General features: G+C 53.9%; 1 protein-coding gene across 3 annotated transcripts in view; it reads left to right on the forward strand.

Annotated features, from left to right (window-relative positions):
* Nucleotides 1-2779: 2779 nt before the first annotated feature.
* The window catches only part of DOCK11 (dedicator of cytokinesis 11), a 123183-nt gene continuing 109632 nt past the window's right edge, over nucleotides 2780-16330 (forward strand). For all 3 annotated transcript variants that reach the window (XM_054038901.1, XM_054038902.1, XM_054038903.1), the window contains exon 1: nucleotides 2780-2904. In XM_054038901.1, the coding sequence (XP_053894876.1) occupies nucleotides 2803-2904 (102 nt within the window). In that variant the 5' untranslated portion in view covers nucleotides 2780-2802. The remainder of the gene's footprint in view (nucleotides 2905-16330) is intronic.

Here is a 16330-nt window from a genome sequence, read left to right on the forward strand (position 1 = left end):
ACTGACTGCTGGTGGGTGCCAAGCACCTCCAAGGCTGGAGCACCCAGGGAGTCAGCGCCTATGCTACTGGAAAAATTTTAAATGCTAAATATTTGTCTGTCATAAGTTCATCATTTTGCCTCAATAATTTGTACGTTTGAGGATGTTAAAAAGAAAAGGCCATTTCTTCTTTGAGACTTCAGGGGTGGGTGCATCCCGGCACTGTCGATCAGAGATTTTCAGTAGCAGTGTCCGTCGAGGCCACGTGTGCACAGTAGTTGTCTCACGGTGCTGTTGGTGCCTTGACCAGCGTGCGCACGACTCGACCCCCTCAGTTCCTTCTCAACCATCCTTGCCTGAGCCAGAGCTCTGTAGCTGTGTGGAAAGACAACCTAGGGAAAGTACTTAGAGAGAGTCAGAATTCCTTTGTGATAGTTGGGTTTTCGTAGGTTACTAGTTTAGATATGTCACATCTTTTTGTTCTCCTCTAAAAAAATCAACCTTTCGTTTATTCCGTTTTAAAAATGACCTCAGCGAGAGGCATTAAAAACATGCCTGGTTCACCAGGTTTCAAAAGCTGGTCCTTGTGCAAGGACACTGCCGATTTCTGGTGGCCACTCAGTCTGCATCCATTGCTTAGGTGAGTCGCACATACCACAAAAGTGCACTCCCTGCAGCAACCTCAAAGCTAAAGCCAGAGGGGATAGAGATCTCTGCCTGAAACGTATTCTCATGGATAAATCCCTTCAGTCAACTTCCGACAGCAGACAGCAGACCCCCTCAACCAGGGAGACTCCGGGCACATCGTCTTTGGAAACAAGTACCCACTCCTCCAAGAAAACGAGAAGAGACACATCGTGCCAGCAGAGAGAACTGTTGAAAATAAAACTGTCTCCTGCAGGGTCGCTATCCCCCGTGCCGACCATGCCAAGAGCGAATACCTTTGATGCACCAGGAACCTCCGGCACCGCCCGCACCGGGGCCTCTGCCGGGAAAGTTAGGGAGTCGAGAGGCAAACACAGGCCAAACTCCTCCTTTATGGCTTGGACAATGCTGGTGAAGAGGACAGCACCACAGCCGTCTCCTATGCCGATGCCCCCACCAGCAGTGCCTCCAACAGCATCAGAAACGATGGAAAGATCCACATCTGCACCGCCGGTATTGACCAAGGCACCACATAAACAATCGGCACCAATCACAGTTACTGCACAAGGGGAGTAACCTTCTCTTCTGAAAATGCTGAAAGGCCATCTAATAACCTCCCTGTTTGTCTAACCCTCATGGACAACATATTTGAAAATCAGCAAATGGGCTTGCGTTTCTTCACTCATTTTTCCTTCCAGAGGCTCCAAGCACAGAAAAACAAAAGCAAAATTTCTTATGAAATGGGACTTCCTGCCCATTTAACAAACTGCTGCAAAGCCCAATAGTAATTGAGGACGTGCTTTAAAAGTTACTAATAATGTTTAAAATTATTTCAACTATGATAGCTGCACTTTTGAACCCTACAGATAATCTGAATAATTCCTTTGTACCTTGAATGGTTGGTAATATGAAGACAGTCACAGCGAATATCCTCTTCAACTGTGCTTAAGTGACAATATTGCAGAAAGCATGTGAGCGCCCTTTGAGTGCAATTAGAGCAAAAGTATCCCATTCAGCTTTGATACTTCTCATATACTTAACTGTATATTAATTATATGTCTTAGCCCTAGACACCGAGCACAAGAAACTAAACACAACATAAATAGAAATGTCAAAATCAACACAGCTTGGTAAAATAAAAACAATTTTTTAAGACACACCACATGAAAACACAGGTTCAACCCTTCTCCCAGGATCTATTCCACCTTTACAATTCCACCCCTCACACAATATACAACCATGGATCAATGGTTAGAAATACATTGTTGGAGTGAGCTCCTCTGGCGCCTTTCTTTCGTCTACTTTTTTCTTTTTTGTGGCCTACCAAGCAAACTGGCCGCCAGCCCCTATGACCAAAGCACGGGTTTGCCAGGGCAGTGTGTGCATTAGCATCTCTGTCACCAGAAGGCACTACTCCATCACCCTGGCCGCATGCACCAGCAGCCCTCTAAAGTGCCCCTGGCCGGAGTGAAGCCCGGAGAGCTCCCAGGGGCGAGAGGGGGTATCGGTTCTGGGACCAGTTTCTGGGGGCGAGACAGAGAAGCTTTCGAGCCCCACGAGCTCTTCTGACCCGCCTTGTCTCTCGAATACCCCGGGAGGACCGGGCGGCAGCTCCCTGCCCGTGCACTGGAGCCGGTCGGGGATGCAGGAGGAGAGCGGGGAGCGGCTCGGTGCCGATCCCCGGGCAGGGGGGAACCCACCGGGCTCACACAACCCACTGCGCGGTGCCGCATTTGCTCCTCCCAGCTTCCCCTCGGGGGGTCGGGGCGCTGTTGGGGGCCGGTCCCGGCTCGCTCTGCCCGAGGGCAGCCGGGACCCCCTGCGGAGCCAGCAGCCACCTTCCCCCGGGCCCCCTTCTCCACAGCGCAGCCCCCGCCGGGGACACGGACCCGCTCCGAGCCGGGGACAAAGGACTCGCCGCTGCAGGGGCGGACGGAGCGAGCTGGGGACGGACGAGGAGCCCCTGTGCGGGGCGTGGGAACCCTGGGGCAGGGACAGCGGCCCCCGCCCCTCCGCCAGCCCCTGCCCAGCCCGCCGGGGGAAGGGGGCGGCTCCTGCCCGGCCGCGGTGCGCCCCCCCCCGGCACCAGCCTCCCTCGTGACCCCGCCCCCGCCCGTGCCGGGGAGGGGAGGGGCGGGCCGGGGCGGGCCCCTGCGAGCGGCCGCCGAGCCGGGCACCATGGCCGAAGTGAGGAAATTCACCAAGCGGCTCAGCAAACCGGGCACGGCGGCCGAGCTCCGGCAGAGCGTCTCGGAGGCGGTGCGCGGCTCGGTGCTGCTGGTGAGCGCGGGGCGCACGGGCGGGGCGCACGGGCAGGGCGCGCCCAGGGCGCACGGGCAGGGGCCGCCCTGCATGGCCGAGCGGGGCAAAGGGGCGCCCTGGCGGGCCGGGGGCGCCTGGCCCTGCTGCCCGGGCACTGCCCCCGCCCCTCCCCGGGAGCCCTGCAGCGGGGGCTGTGGGGGGGGGCCTCCCGGCACCCTGGGCGGCTCCCCGCGGCTGTGATGGGAGGGGAAGGGCCGCGCCCTGCTCGGCCCCGGGCGCTTCCTGCTGCGGGCGCCTTCCCGCCCCGATCCGCTAAGCGAGCCCCGGGCGGGGCTGCCTGGGTTGCCCCTGGCCCCGGTACCCAGGCGTGCCCTGGGGCTCGCACCGCAGAAGTTAGCCCTGGGCCAGCCAGAGCCCCGGTCCGCCCGCGGGCACGAGCAGGTTCCTGGTTCGCTGTGCCCCCAGCCGGTGCCCTCGGCGCTGCGCCCAGTGCCCTGGGGGGAAGGAACCACCCTGCCAGACCGTGAGGCGAGGGGCGGGTTCCTGGTTCACTGTGCCCCCAGCCGGTGCCTTCGGCGCTGCGCCCAGTGCCCTGCGGGGAAGGAACCACCCTGCCAAACGGTGGGGCGAGTTCCTGGTTCGCTGTGTCCCCAGCCGGCGCCCTCGGCGCTGCGCCCAGTGCCCTGGGGGGAAGGAATCACCCTGCCAGACCATGGGGCGGGTTCCTGGCAGCAGAGCGGGGCAATGGGGCTGCAGTGGGAGTCAGTCTCTGGAGCAGGGCAGAGCTGGGTGACGTGCTGTGGGGATGGGGTCCTGCAGGGTGACTCTCCCCAGAGAGCCCGGGGTTTGAGCCGGGCGTGGGTGTGGAATGACTAGTGTTTCTTCGCTGCCAGCCCCGGGCTGGGGAGGTTTTCTAGAGGTTTGTGTGGCATATGGGCCAATAACTCTGCAAGGGCCGGCGGGGGGCCTACGTTCAGCTCAGCTGAGGACCCTCAGTCCTTACTGCAGTGTCCCGTCTCTTCCCGCCCTGATCCCCACCTCTCGTGCAGGAGCCGCCAGGCTGGATCAGACCAGTGGTCCGGGCCATCGAGCCCAAGTATCTCATCTCTGATAATGGCCAGACGCTTTAGCGGAACCTCCCATTAGGCAGAGGTGGGATAATCTGCCCCCACATTAGATTTATAACTTCTAAGGCCAGAAGGAATGGCTGTGATCTTCTAGTCTGGCCTCTTGCATAATTTGGCCAGAGGAGTGCCCTGAAATCATTCCTATCTGATCTAGAGCAGAGCTTTTAGAAAGACAGCCGGCGTCTATCCACCCACCCATCTATCCACCCGCCATGCACTCACACCCCTCACCACCATCCACCCACCCATTGCTGCACCTCTGTCTCACTGCGGTTCCCCTCCCTGTCCCCCATGGCGTCGGCCACGCTCCGACTGGGAGCTCTGTGAGGCAGAGCCTTGTGCAGTGGGGCCCCACTTCCCAATGGGGGCCCTGGACACTATCTCAGTACACCCAGACATCAACGAGGGGCTACCTCCTCCTGCCCCGCCGGGCACTCATTGCCCATGGTGCTGGGTCTGTCGGGGGGTCAGAGAGCCTGCCTGCTCGGCGCAGGGCTGTTTGTGTCCTGCTATCCACGGTGACTCCTGGGCGGCTGTTGCAGGGCCAGGGGTGAGTTGAGGTTGTTTCTCCCTTGGGATGGAGGCTGCTGTGAGGGAGCTGGTTAGGGGTGTTGTCCATTGTTTCCAATGGATTGTGTGTGTTTGTACTTCCAGAGCCACAGGTAGAACCCAGGAATCCCGGCTCCCAACGCTTCCTCCAGCTCTAACCCATTATACCCACTCCCCTCCCTGAGCTGGGGATAGAACCCAGGAGTTCTGGCTTCTAGCCTCCCACCCCAGCTCTAACCCATTACACCCACTCCCTTCCCCAAGCTAGGGACAGACCCTGGGAGTCCTGACTCCGCCCACTCTAAACCACTACACCCAATGCCCCTCCCAGAACTGGGATAGAACCCAGGCGTCCTGACTCCCAACCCCCTGCTCCCCCTGCTGTAACCCACTACACCCCGTCCTCTCCAGGAGCCCTAATAGTCAGAGATTGACTTGCATCCTCAAGCTCCCTCTCGGTCCTGGTTTTCAGCTCCCCCCCACTCTGCTGGCCTCTGTGGAGCAGCCCTCGCTAACGCCCAATGGCCTGTTAGTCTGTGTGAGAGGCACAGGAATTGGCACCGTTGTGACTTCTTCTCCTCACGATTACGGATTGTTATTTCTATTGTGGGAGCTCTAAGCGGTCCCCAAAAGGGAGCAGGGTCTCCTTGTCCTGGGCACTTAGCAAACATTACACAGAGGCGGTCCCTGCCCCAGACAGCTCACCGCCTAGGATCGCCAGCACGCAGCAGTGGTACAGAGAAAGGGAGAGGGCTAGTAGCAGAGAAGGATGCCCTGGTATGAGCAGGGAGTCCCAGAGGTCTCTGTAGTCACAGAAGATCAAGTGTCCAGAGGCACCGCTTGCCCCTTTAAAGTTTTAGAAAATAATCAGAAGAATATTGTGTTCATCTCAGACAGCCTGTACTCCAGACCTGGGGAGGAGGATGTCCCTGCCAGCCCCGTACTCTGGATATCTCTGTTGTAGTGTGCGCGCAATGTGTCTCAGGTGGCACGTCACCAGGATTCATCACCTAATTTGATCCCGCGGGGTGGATCGTTAGCTTCCCCGGCCCCGGGCCGGCTACTGAGAGGGAGCATGTCGTGAGCTCTGAACCCTACTGAGTGGGTAGGCTATGGACTGAACATTAACAGCAGGGCTGTGGGTGATCCAGCATTTGACATTAGGGTCAGATCAAAGCTTCTCTAGGCTGTAATTTGATTTGCTGCCCTATTCCTCTTTGAATTACATTAGGAGACAATTAGGTGTGACCTTGAACTTGACAGAATGTTAGTCGATCCTACGTACAACAATACAAGTACAGTTTGTGCAGGCACGTCTCAGTGCAGATTATTTCTACGAATCCTAACCTGACAGACATCATCTGTGGAACAAATGAAGAATTTTAGACAAATCTTTTAAAAACAAAGCGGCCAAGATTCAGATCTCTTCGTTTAACAATATCGTCACAGACTGAGAGATTTTAAGGCCAGAAGGAAGCATTAGAATAATCTAGCCTAGCCGAACGTGGGCCAGAGAATTTCACCCAGCGATTCCAGCATCATGTTTAATCTGGGTTTCTCAGCAGGCTCCCGTTCGTTTTGCTCGCTGTTTTTCAGGAACAATTCAGATATACGAATGCTTTCTTTAAGCCAATGAAATTTTTCTCATTAAAATTGTGATTATCTCTATGGATAGTCTGCTAGGTACCCGACAGCCCAGTAAGGACACAGTCCCTGCACTCGGGGACTTATCAGCAAACAGACAATGGATGAGAAAAAACCCAAGTCACTGAGCCAGTAATGATGTTCAGCACCCATCTGGCATGTTCTTTGTTTGCCCACACCCCCCCTTGGCTCGCCCTCACATACACGCTCTCCCCGGGCTCACCTCTCTCTCTCTGCCTTTCACACACACGTGCCCCAGAGCCCATTAGTGCATCTTCGGAATTGGTTTGAGTGTTCACAGCCAAGTGCGGGGGGCGCAGGCAGTTTGATTCTGCAGAGAGCCCATCTCCTGACAGCTGAACAGCCAGGGATACACAAAGCTGAGGCTGGAAGTTGGGTCTCCCGTAGGGGGGCATGTTGCTCTAACACTAGATCAGCTGTCAGAACCCGAGTCCCAGGGTGAACGTGGGACAGTCCCATAAGCTGAAACCACCTTCGCCCTGGGACTTGGCACTCGGTTCTGACTGGGAGCAAGGCACTCGGTGACGCGAGGGAAGAGACTATTCCGCTGGCCTCCAGATCTCACCTAGCTTGGGCGGGGATATCGCCCATGCTGCCCATAGTGATCAGGAGCAGGAAGAGAGGCAGGTAGCAGAAACTGGCCGGGAGGAATGGTGAGGGGAAAGCCTGAAGGGTCGTGGGGTGAGGAGGTGCTGAGAGGGCAGGGGAATCGTCTCATGGGCGGGAGCCATAACATCTCCCGTGTGTGCTGATGACACGGCCTCGTGTAAAAGCAAAGCTTGGCCCACGCTGTGCCCGTTGGGAATGGTGTGAACGCACTTACCTGGCCTCCTCCAGCACTAACCGTGTGAACAACTTTCCGAGGAGATTGTCATCACGGGCTCAGAGTGGCGGGATCTGCATTTTGGGCTCTGGCACCAGCAACGGTTCATTTTAACAAGAGACTCACAGCGCGCCTGAGGGACTAGGACAGCTCGCAGGGCCTGTAAACGGTGCCAGTACTGAGAGCTGCAATCTTGGAGCACAGAGTAGGTACAGCATGGGCCGGGGCAGTGCCTGCTTCCCCACGCAGCCCTCCAAACTGGGGGCTGATCGGGCACTTCGATGGCTGTATAATCCTAGGCCTGTCTGAGGCCGTCAGCCAGGGAGGTGGGGGAGCTTGTGACATTGACACTTGCCCATAGGAACTGGCCTGAGACCTCACTGTGACAGAAACCTTTTTGGATGCTCTGAACCAGGCCAGATTCAGACTAGTGACCGCGGAGTGTAAAGGTCCACGTCTTGTTACCCACGCCATCAACCATCCAGTGCCGGGCAGTTCTAATGCAGGAAGTGAGGTTTAGCCAGTCAGAGCTCTCCGCTGAGTTCAGTGCTCCCACACAGCACAGAACAGCTGAAGGGATGCCTCTTCCACCGGCTGCTGGGAGATGCATCCTTGGAGAATTTCTGTTCACGAGCCCTTGAGTAATCCAGTCTCTGAATCACTGCCCTCCCTCGCTGGTCTAAGCAGCTGTGTCCATCTTCAGATCAGTCTTAGCATGTAACCACCGTATAGGACAGTCATACATAGAGACTTGGCCCATTGTCCACTGAAGCTGACGGGAGTCTTTCCAGTGAGCATTGATCAGGCCCCAGAATAGAAAATACACTGTGCCTTAGAGTTAAATTTATCCTCCTGGAGGAGCTGACTGCGTGGGTACACCAGGGCGAGCTTGATTCACCTCCAGCACATGGGAAATGTTTCTCTGTCACATAGCTTCTGCAAATAGGTTTAAAGGCAAACATCTTACTGAGGGTGACAGAGCGCCTGGCATTGGCCGCTTTGGGAAGACAGGATACTGGGCTAAATGGATCATTGGTCTGGCCCAGTAACGGCCCAGTGTGACCGTTCTTATGTACAGAGCTTTTAGCAGCAGGAAAACGGTCTGGTTTTATTGCGGAATAACACTGCTCAAAAGACGACATAACTCCAACTTGACAGGGACTGCTGAGAAATATACCCGTGTAGGCTAATCTCTGTGTGTGTCTCATGTTGTGTAGTGTGTTGGTTAAACCTCACCCGTAGCCTTCTTGCATTGGTGGATTTTAAAGCAGTATCGTTTCCTTTTTCACGTCCAGTGAAGCCTAGCTAGCAGGGGAGAGTTCGAAGGAGTGTTGTTTTGTGTGTGAAGCAGGGTGAAATCCTGCCTTAGGGAAGTCAGTGGGCGTTGTGTCATTGCCTTCGTGGGGTTGGGATTTCACCAGGCTCCTGCTCCTCCAGACCTGGGCTCTCCCCAGCGCAATGTGGTAGCAGTTCTGCATTGGGCGAGGCGGGGGGGAGGTTTGCCCTTTTGACTAGGCACTAGGATAAAGCCACCAAAGTTATTTCTACTTGTGATGTGAACTGGGTTGTAATCCCCATCTCTAGAGGTGAAAGGGCTGCGCACAGCACAGCCTGGGACAGTCGTAATCTTGGTGGCTAGGATAGGATGGAACAGAACTCTGTCCACATCATTTCACCTCCTCTAACCCTTAGCCATAACTCTGGCTTCTCTGTGACTCTCACACCACACAGCAGAGGAAAGCAGCCATCAGGGAGGGGTGAGAAAAAGAGTCTGGAGGATCCCCCGCCCCTCCCAGGCAAGCAGGAATCCTTAAGAACAAAACCCAAAGAGCCCTGACTGCTCTGGGCAATGAAGACATACGGGAACCCTCGTTCTTTCTGCAGGCTTGAGGTTTTTCACAATGCTGTAGGGTGAGATTGAATCAGTTACAGCCTTTAATGTTCCCTGGGTTTGCCTGGCTATAAATGAGTGGCTGGATAACTTCTAAACAGTGTCACTCTTTTCATGCTCTTGCTGTGTTTAGTTAGTGGTCAGGCTGTGGTATAAATGGCATGCACTGGCAGACCGTGCTGCTTAGGGAACAGCGGGGCTAGAGCTAAGTGCTCAGTAGTTCAAACCCCTCTTAACCAAATGTTGGGTCGCGAAATAAATCTTGGGGCCCCAGAAAGTAACATGTTGCCATCTGGGCTGCAGCGTCACGCCCAGGATGTAAAGCGAGCGCACCGTGCGGTGAGGCATTGCGGGAAAAGGGAAAGCCTTGGTCTCATGCGGGCAAGGATTGTTTTGGCTGAGCTTATCTGTCCCACAAATCGTAAGTGCTAGTATCATAGTATCTAGAATCTCTCTTCCCCTCGGTGCTCAGGATGTAACTTACCATTAATGGGCGAGTCCCCCAGCCAACAGGGAAGGAGAGACCCTTATGGCCCAGCCCTGCTCGGTGCTGTGAAGAAGAGCACACACGAAAACCTGCAGACAGCCGTGAGAGCATGGGTAGAATTTGGGTACTTCTGCTGTAGGAGTTATGGAGCGGCATAGGGAGGCGTGGATCAGGCTTGCCAGGCATGGTCTGCAGACAGGTTCCTGCTGACCGTGGCAGTGGCCTCTATGTGCATCTCCGCCCCTCTTTGGATCACATGAGTCTTGGCTTCACCACGGGAATATTGCTGGCCATTGCAAAGAGCCTCCCACTTAGTTTAATAATCTAAAAGTCCCCAATCGGAATAGAATCCAAAATGCTGTACCTGGTGGCATAGGCAGCAAAGTTACAGAGCTCCGTCTCAGGAAAGTAAATCAGCTACCCCCAGGTAATGGATTTCTCTTTGTGAAAGTGAGACCATCGTGATTTCAGCACCATACCACAAATTTCATGCATCTCATTCCCCTTGTGAACACAAATGTATTTCTAAGGGAGCAGGGCCTCTGCCGTTATGTCACTGCAGGGATGGGGGAGATTTAATGTCTTCCAAAGGTGCTGTCCCGTGTGGCGGGGGAGAAGTAAAATATATGGAAGTGTTTAGATCAGGAAAGCAGGAATTTGGGCAAATATAGACAAACTGTTTCCCTGACAGTGTTGCCAAAAATAGTCATCTGATGGCAATTTTAACTCTGACAGTAAAAAGCAACAGAGAGTCCTGTGGCACCTTTGAGACTTAGAGAAGTATTGGAGCATAAGCTTTCGTGTGTGAATGCCCACTTCACCCACGAAAGCGTATGCTCCAATACATCTGTTAGTCTTAAAGGTGCCACAGGACTCTCTGTTGCTTTTTACAGATTCAGACTAACACGGCTACCCCTCTGATAGTTAACTCTGACTGTGTTATTCCTACTTTTCTTTACATTGTTCTATCACAGAACGAATTGAAGATACAGTCAGTATGTTACCTTAAGGATTTATAAAATAAATAAGTCATGGGTGTAATACAGCATCTTAGCTGAAAACCAGCAGCTGCACCAACACATTCAGAACCATCAGCCAGCCTCATCCTCTGTCTATGGTGCAGTGCATTACCTGAGCACGCCTGGGTGGTCATGCACACGCGTGTCTGCACGCACGCAGGGTTGTGAAAATCTCTGCTGGCAGAGGGCTGTGTGGGTTTTTGCCATATTAAATCATGCATCTACTCTCTCAGGTGTTATGTAGATGCCTGAGATGTGCTCCCTGACACCTAGCTAGTAGAGAACTGGCAGAAAACCAAAGGAAGGTCGTTTTCATTTGATCCAGTCTGGGCTCGGTTTGTACATGTGGCTCGGTTTCCAACAGAAACGAAGTAGGAGACACAGACGGCCCATAATGATGGTGTTAGAGAGGCTTTGACTAGAGGCAAAAAACATTTTATTTTTTCTCTGTGCGTCTCTTTCAGTTTAATCTGTATGATTGGCTGCAGGATTTACACTCGTTATACAGTACACGGGAGAGCCTCTCTGCAAAGAAAACAACCTTCCAACTGCATAAACCCTTGTTGTAATAACCTAACCCCACTGTGAACTGCGACAGTGCTGGCTGTGTGCTAGGCTGGTGCAGACAGGCGAGCGAACGTGGAGCCTGCCCTGAAGGATTTACTGTCTGAACAGTCACTACAAGGTATAATAGTGACCGCAAACAGGTGCATTACAAAGGGTGAAATCAGCCACGTCAGCGGGGCCCGGATTTCATCCACCCCCTACACATCAAAATAACGAGGGCCAGATTTTTCCGCCTTTACTCACTGTGAGTAACCCCTTGCTCCCAGGGTGGTCCCACTGACGTCCATGGGGTGACTGGCAGGGTGAGGTCGCTCAGAGACCCGGATTCAGGAAAGCACGGAAGCCCACGCTGAAAGTTAATCACATGCTTTCCTGGCTCAGGGCCGCGGTGAGTTAGGGTATCGGAGAACGGCTCAACGTTAGTCACATGCCGTTATGCGCCATGAGGCGATTTACACAACCCAGAGGGGCAGTTTTGCTCTGAGCAGCCTGGGGCAGACGGGCTGTAGGAGACTGCAGAGGTACGAGCGAGTGCTGCTACCATCACATCCCCCTAGTGCTGTTCAGCTTGGGGCCCACCTAGAAACCGCAAAACACCCCCCTGCCCACCTCCGAAATCCGCCAATTGGCAACACCCCTGGCTGCCGCCGCCGCCACCTTCCCCGGCCCCCGGCTGCCCCCTCACAGCTCTGCCCTGTGTGTGGGAGCGAGACCCCTCTCTGCTACCGCAAGAGGTTCCACCCCCAGGCCGCCGAGGCGGGCAGGTGGCCGTGGCGGTGCAAGACCTGGTGAACGGCCCCGGGGGGGTGTTTTTGGAAGCTGGGGCCGGTTCTCCAAAGGCGCTAAATCTTATCCCTCACTATCACGCTTTTCAACCTGCCCCGGGACAGGAAACCTCTCAGCCCGGGAGCTGAGAACCGGACTAGCCCGGCTGAGAAGAGATCCCCCCACCCCAGCAAGCCGGATGTGACGGGTGTACGTGGGCCTTCTTTCTCTCTGCTGGCTGCATTCACCTGCTGAGGTTCGGGAGGGCACAAGCCTGCCCACCTCTGAAGGCTCCTCCCCCAGCCTAGGGGGAAGAGCTACCAAACCTGGAGGCTCAAGCAACTACGGGGGACAACTAATGAGAAAACAGGGTCAGGAATGAGGGGTGCAGGTTCAAAATCAGGGATCCGGAAGGGGACACCAAGCAGAGAACCTAGGCAGTGCCCACTGCTGCCTTTTGGTTACCAGCTGAACACGCTACAGAGAAGAGACATGCTCGAGGTGTACAGCCTGAGTAACGTCCCCAGGGGGGCTTGAACCACCGGCCTTTCAGTTAATAGCGGAGCGTGCGGACCGATTGTGCCACAGAGACACCTAAAGGCACCCACCATCGCCTATGTACTAGGCAGGCGTGTTAGGCGGCTTAGCTCTGCCTGCGTTCACGTGAACAAGCAGTGCACTGAGCCTGACCTGAGCGTCTCACCGCAGCTTCTTAGAGAGAGGGATTCTGATCGGCTGCGGTTCTCTTGCACCTAGGGACAGGAGGGAGGAGGGCATGGGCCCATGCATGTACATGGCCCATCATGTTTTGCCACCCGGGATGAGATCTCAGCGTTGCTGCGGCCCGTGTTTTGAACGGCGGAAGGCTCTAGAACGCCGATCCAGGCATGGGGTGCCCACCGGGGAATTGCTACGGATGGGGTCTGAGCAGATTGTTATTGTTAGTAAAAGGAAGAGGGTAAAGGGCTGACTCTTCTCCTTGGTTCTGGCTAACGCTGGTGACTGTACCGGCCACTGATGAGAGAGTCCATTCTGGATTGGAAGCACCAATAGCCAGGGAGGCATTTGGATCTGGGGTGTTGGTCCAGCCCGTTGTAGAAAGTGGGGCCATTGGTAGAATCCCCCCAAAGATCGAGGGTGTTCAGACCCCACACGCTCAGTTCTAACGTAAGTCACGGTGGCTTTCCCAGTGTTTCCTTTAAAGCCTAACAGGCTGCTTTATTATCTCTAACAGGGTTGTAAAATGATCTCATCCTTATTATTATTATTGGCAAATATCTTGGCAAAATGGTGAAAATCTTTTAAAATCTCCGTGGTTGTGAAGTGCAATCCCACTCCGATAAATCATTTGGACAGCGACCAGCTTTCAGGTGCAAGTGTTTTCAGATCCCTTGGTTAATCCGTCTCTAGGGTGACCAGAGAGCAAATGTGAAAAATCAGAACAGGGGGTGGGGGATAATAGGAGCCCATATAAGAAAAAGACCCAAAAATTGGGACTGTCCCTATAAGATTGGGACATCTGGTCACCCTATCCGTCTCCTTGCTCCCATTCTCTCCAGAGCACAGGAGCAAACTCACACCCCTTCTTGTGTCCTGCTGCCTTTTCAGAAATGCTGGCAACTGCAGGGAAATCTCTGTTTCCCTGCAGTTGCCTCCCTCTATGTCCGGTCTGGCTTCATTCTCTCATTATCTTAAAAATACCAGTCAGCGCTCTCCCTTCCTGGTTCCAGGGTCCTTGCTCACAGCTCAGTCTGGTCTTCACAGTGTTGTCAGATGCTACCGGTGTGGTGCTTTGCTTTCTCCTTTGTTGATATTACTTGGCTGCGTGCGTGTGTTCCCTCTGTGTGCTGCCCCAGCTCTGCACAGATAGCTGACCCCGCAGACCCGAAGAGAACCCCCAATAACCACAGAGTCGAGTAAGGTACGAAGGCACCTTGGCCAGGTTTATTGCGATCCTGACACAATTGCAGTTTTCCGCAGATTACTTAGTTTACGGGGCATACTACGAGAAAGTGCCGCTCGGCAATGGACTCAGCTCAGTCAGTGGCGGGACTTTCCACTGCCCCCTCGGCCGGACAAAGACATTCCCTTAGGGATGCATTTTTATACACAGGTACAAACGAGTTACACATCACTCCTGACGTATTGAGATGCAACCCCTCTACGCAGCAAGGTACAACCCCTCTACGTAGTAAGGTGCCGCCTCTCACCTTGTACATGTTGGTTCGATCAAAACAACTCTATCCATCATTTTACCCTTTTGCTCCTGTCATTGGGATGGGTCGGCCTGTTCCATGTTATCTGTGGAATGGTCCCGTATGGTATGTTTTGGTACCATGTTTATACTTTAACTTTGCTAGGTGAATATATATTTATGCAACATCAGCCCTTTCCTTGTCAGCTTCTTTGAGCCGGGTCTGCCTCTGGCTCACAGCTTAGCTTTGTTTTATGTTAGCCAAGTCTTGACCATTACTTTAGTTTGGTTTAGGCCTCAGGCCTCATACTGGGCCTTTATTAGGGCCTTTACTTACCACACAGAGCACTCCCCTGGTTCCTGCTTGTTCTCTAATAGCGTCTAGTCTGTCCTTGCCTGCCCCTTTCTCACCCTCATTGACTCCTCTCCTGATGCCACGTGAAATAGCTTTGTCTCTGGGCCTATTAATTTCTTGCTGATCTAGCGATGATTCAATATCCGAGCTCTGGGGGCTTCTCGGGGGAGCATCTGCAGAGGGGAACATATTCTCTCTTCCAGGGCAGCTGTTGCACGGAGCTTAGTGCCCCAGCTCTCTTCTTCTCTCCTGTTCTGCTCCCAACATACCAGAGCTCCAGGCACCTCTCCCTCCACCTCCATGCAACCCGCCGCAGGCGGCGCAGGCCTGCCCATAAACCGTGGGGCTCTGCTCCCGAACAAAGGAAACAAAAGCAAAGCCCAAGTGAGAGTAAATCCTTGACATGCTGTGGCCAGACCCTCGGGCAGAGCCAACAGCCGCCGGGCCCCCATGCGATTTTCAGGGCTCAGTCGTCTGAGCCCAGTGGCTTGAGCACTTGGGGGTGGGGGGCAAAGGCTCCCATTGGCTTTCCTGGGAATTGGAGAGGGTCCCGCCCTGGGTTAGGGGCGGAGCACTCAGCTGCTTTATTCAGAGGGGCTGAATGTCTTGGAGAAGGTTGTGAACAATGAGGTGTCTGGGGCGGGATGGTTTAAAATGGAAGTGACCTTCTAGTGACCGGTTTGGGTCCAATTCTCCACTCCCTGCTGTCTCAGTAATCATTGACCCCAGGCAAAGCGAGTACAAGCTGCTGCTACGTCAGAACAATTTACTGCTCCCTTTGCCTGCCCCCAGGGCCGGTCAGGAGAATCTGGCTCTCTGTTCACCGTCAGGAAATGCTGCGACAAGCACTGCACACCTACTCGTGTCGCTTGGGACAGAGATGGAGATTAAATAGCAGCAAAACCAGCCCAGGGTAAGGCCATTTGCTCTCCAGCTGCAGACAGGGTTTTCTTAGATCAGCCGTAACAGCTCACGGCCGTCTGTTAGTTTCCAAAAAGGCTCTCTCCTTTTGGCCTGAGCTCTGTCACTATGTCAGGGGATTGCAAAAGGGGTTCAGTCCCAGCTGGCCCCACGCCTCCTGGGCTCCTGACAAAGCACGGCTTGATCTAATAGTAACATTGAATCATATGTCTTCAGGAACCAAAGTAGCTAATGATTTTCCAGCCCATTAAAATAAATTCCATTGGAGATTTAAGCACCTGATTTTTTGCCACTGAAGTGAATGAGAAACTCGGTTAAAATCAGTGGCAGCCAGACTGGGCCCGAAGTAATTGGGAAAATGAGAAGTCACAAGCAATTGGGAAAAGGTCTTCGTTGCTGCACACGGAGGTGAGCTGGCTCTGCTGGACAGACATGACTAAGATATCTGGGAGAGCTGTCCATGGAAGTTAATGAGAACCTAGATTTTAAAAATGATGATCTGCATTTAAAAATAGCAGGTAAAATGTAGTGACGGTAACAGAGCATTACCAGAAGCAAATACAGAATAAAACAGTGTAAACTCCCCTATATTGTAACAGGACTTTCCTTTTTCGCTGTACCGCACAAGCATAGGCCTCATAGCACCCAGATGGAGGAGGGAAGTATTATCATCTCCTCTTTAGAGCTGAAGAAACAGAGACAAAAGGTCAAACCCTGTTTGCCCATCTCTTATATAGTCTCCGGGGAGCTGCTCTGGAGAGCAAGATGGTCATGCCTAGGCTCCCAATCAAAAATCATGGCCCCTCGGACCTAAGTGCTGTCCAGACAGTGCAGAGGGCGGGCAGTGCCCAGAGCTCACAGACAGACTAACGCGGGGAGAGGCCCTGGGAGGACGAGATCATCGCAGAGCAAGCGGAGTCGAGCAGAAAAGCTGAAGTTGCAGCTGACTGGTGCCGGTTGTGCGTGATTCGTAGGGATCAGAGAGGATTTGACCCAGACTGGTTCAGGGCTAGATTGTGACTGGGCTGTACGTCTACACGAGAACTCTCTCTCCACCCTAGGGCACAGGGCAGGTCCCCGG

This window comes from Malaclemys terrapin, chromosome 9 (assembly GCF_027887155.1).
Source record: "Malaclemys terrapin pileata isolate rMalTer1 chromosome 9, rMalTer1.hap1, whole genome shotgun sequence".
NCBI lineage: Eukaryota > Metazoa > Chordata > Testudines > Emydidae > Malaclemys > Malaclemys terrapin.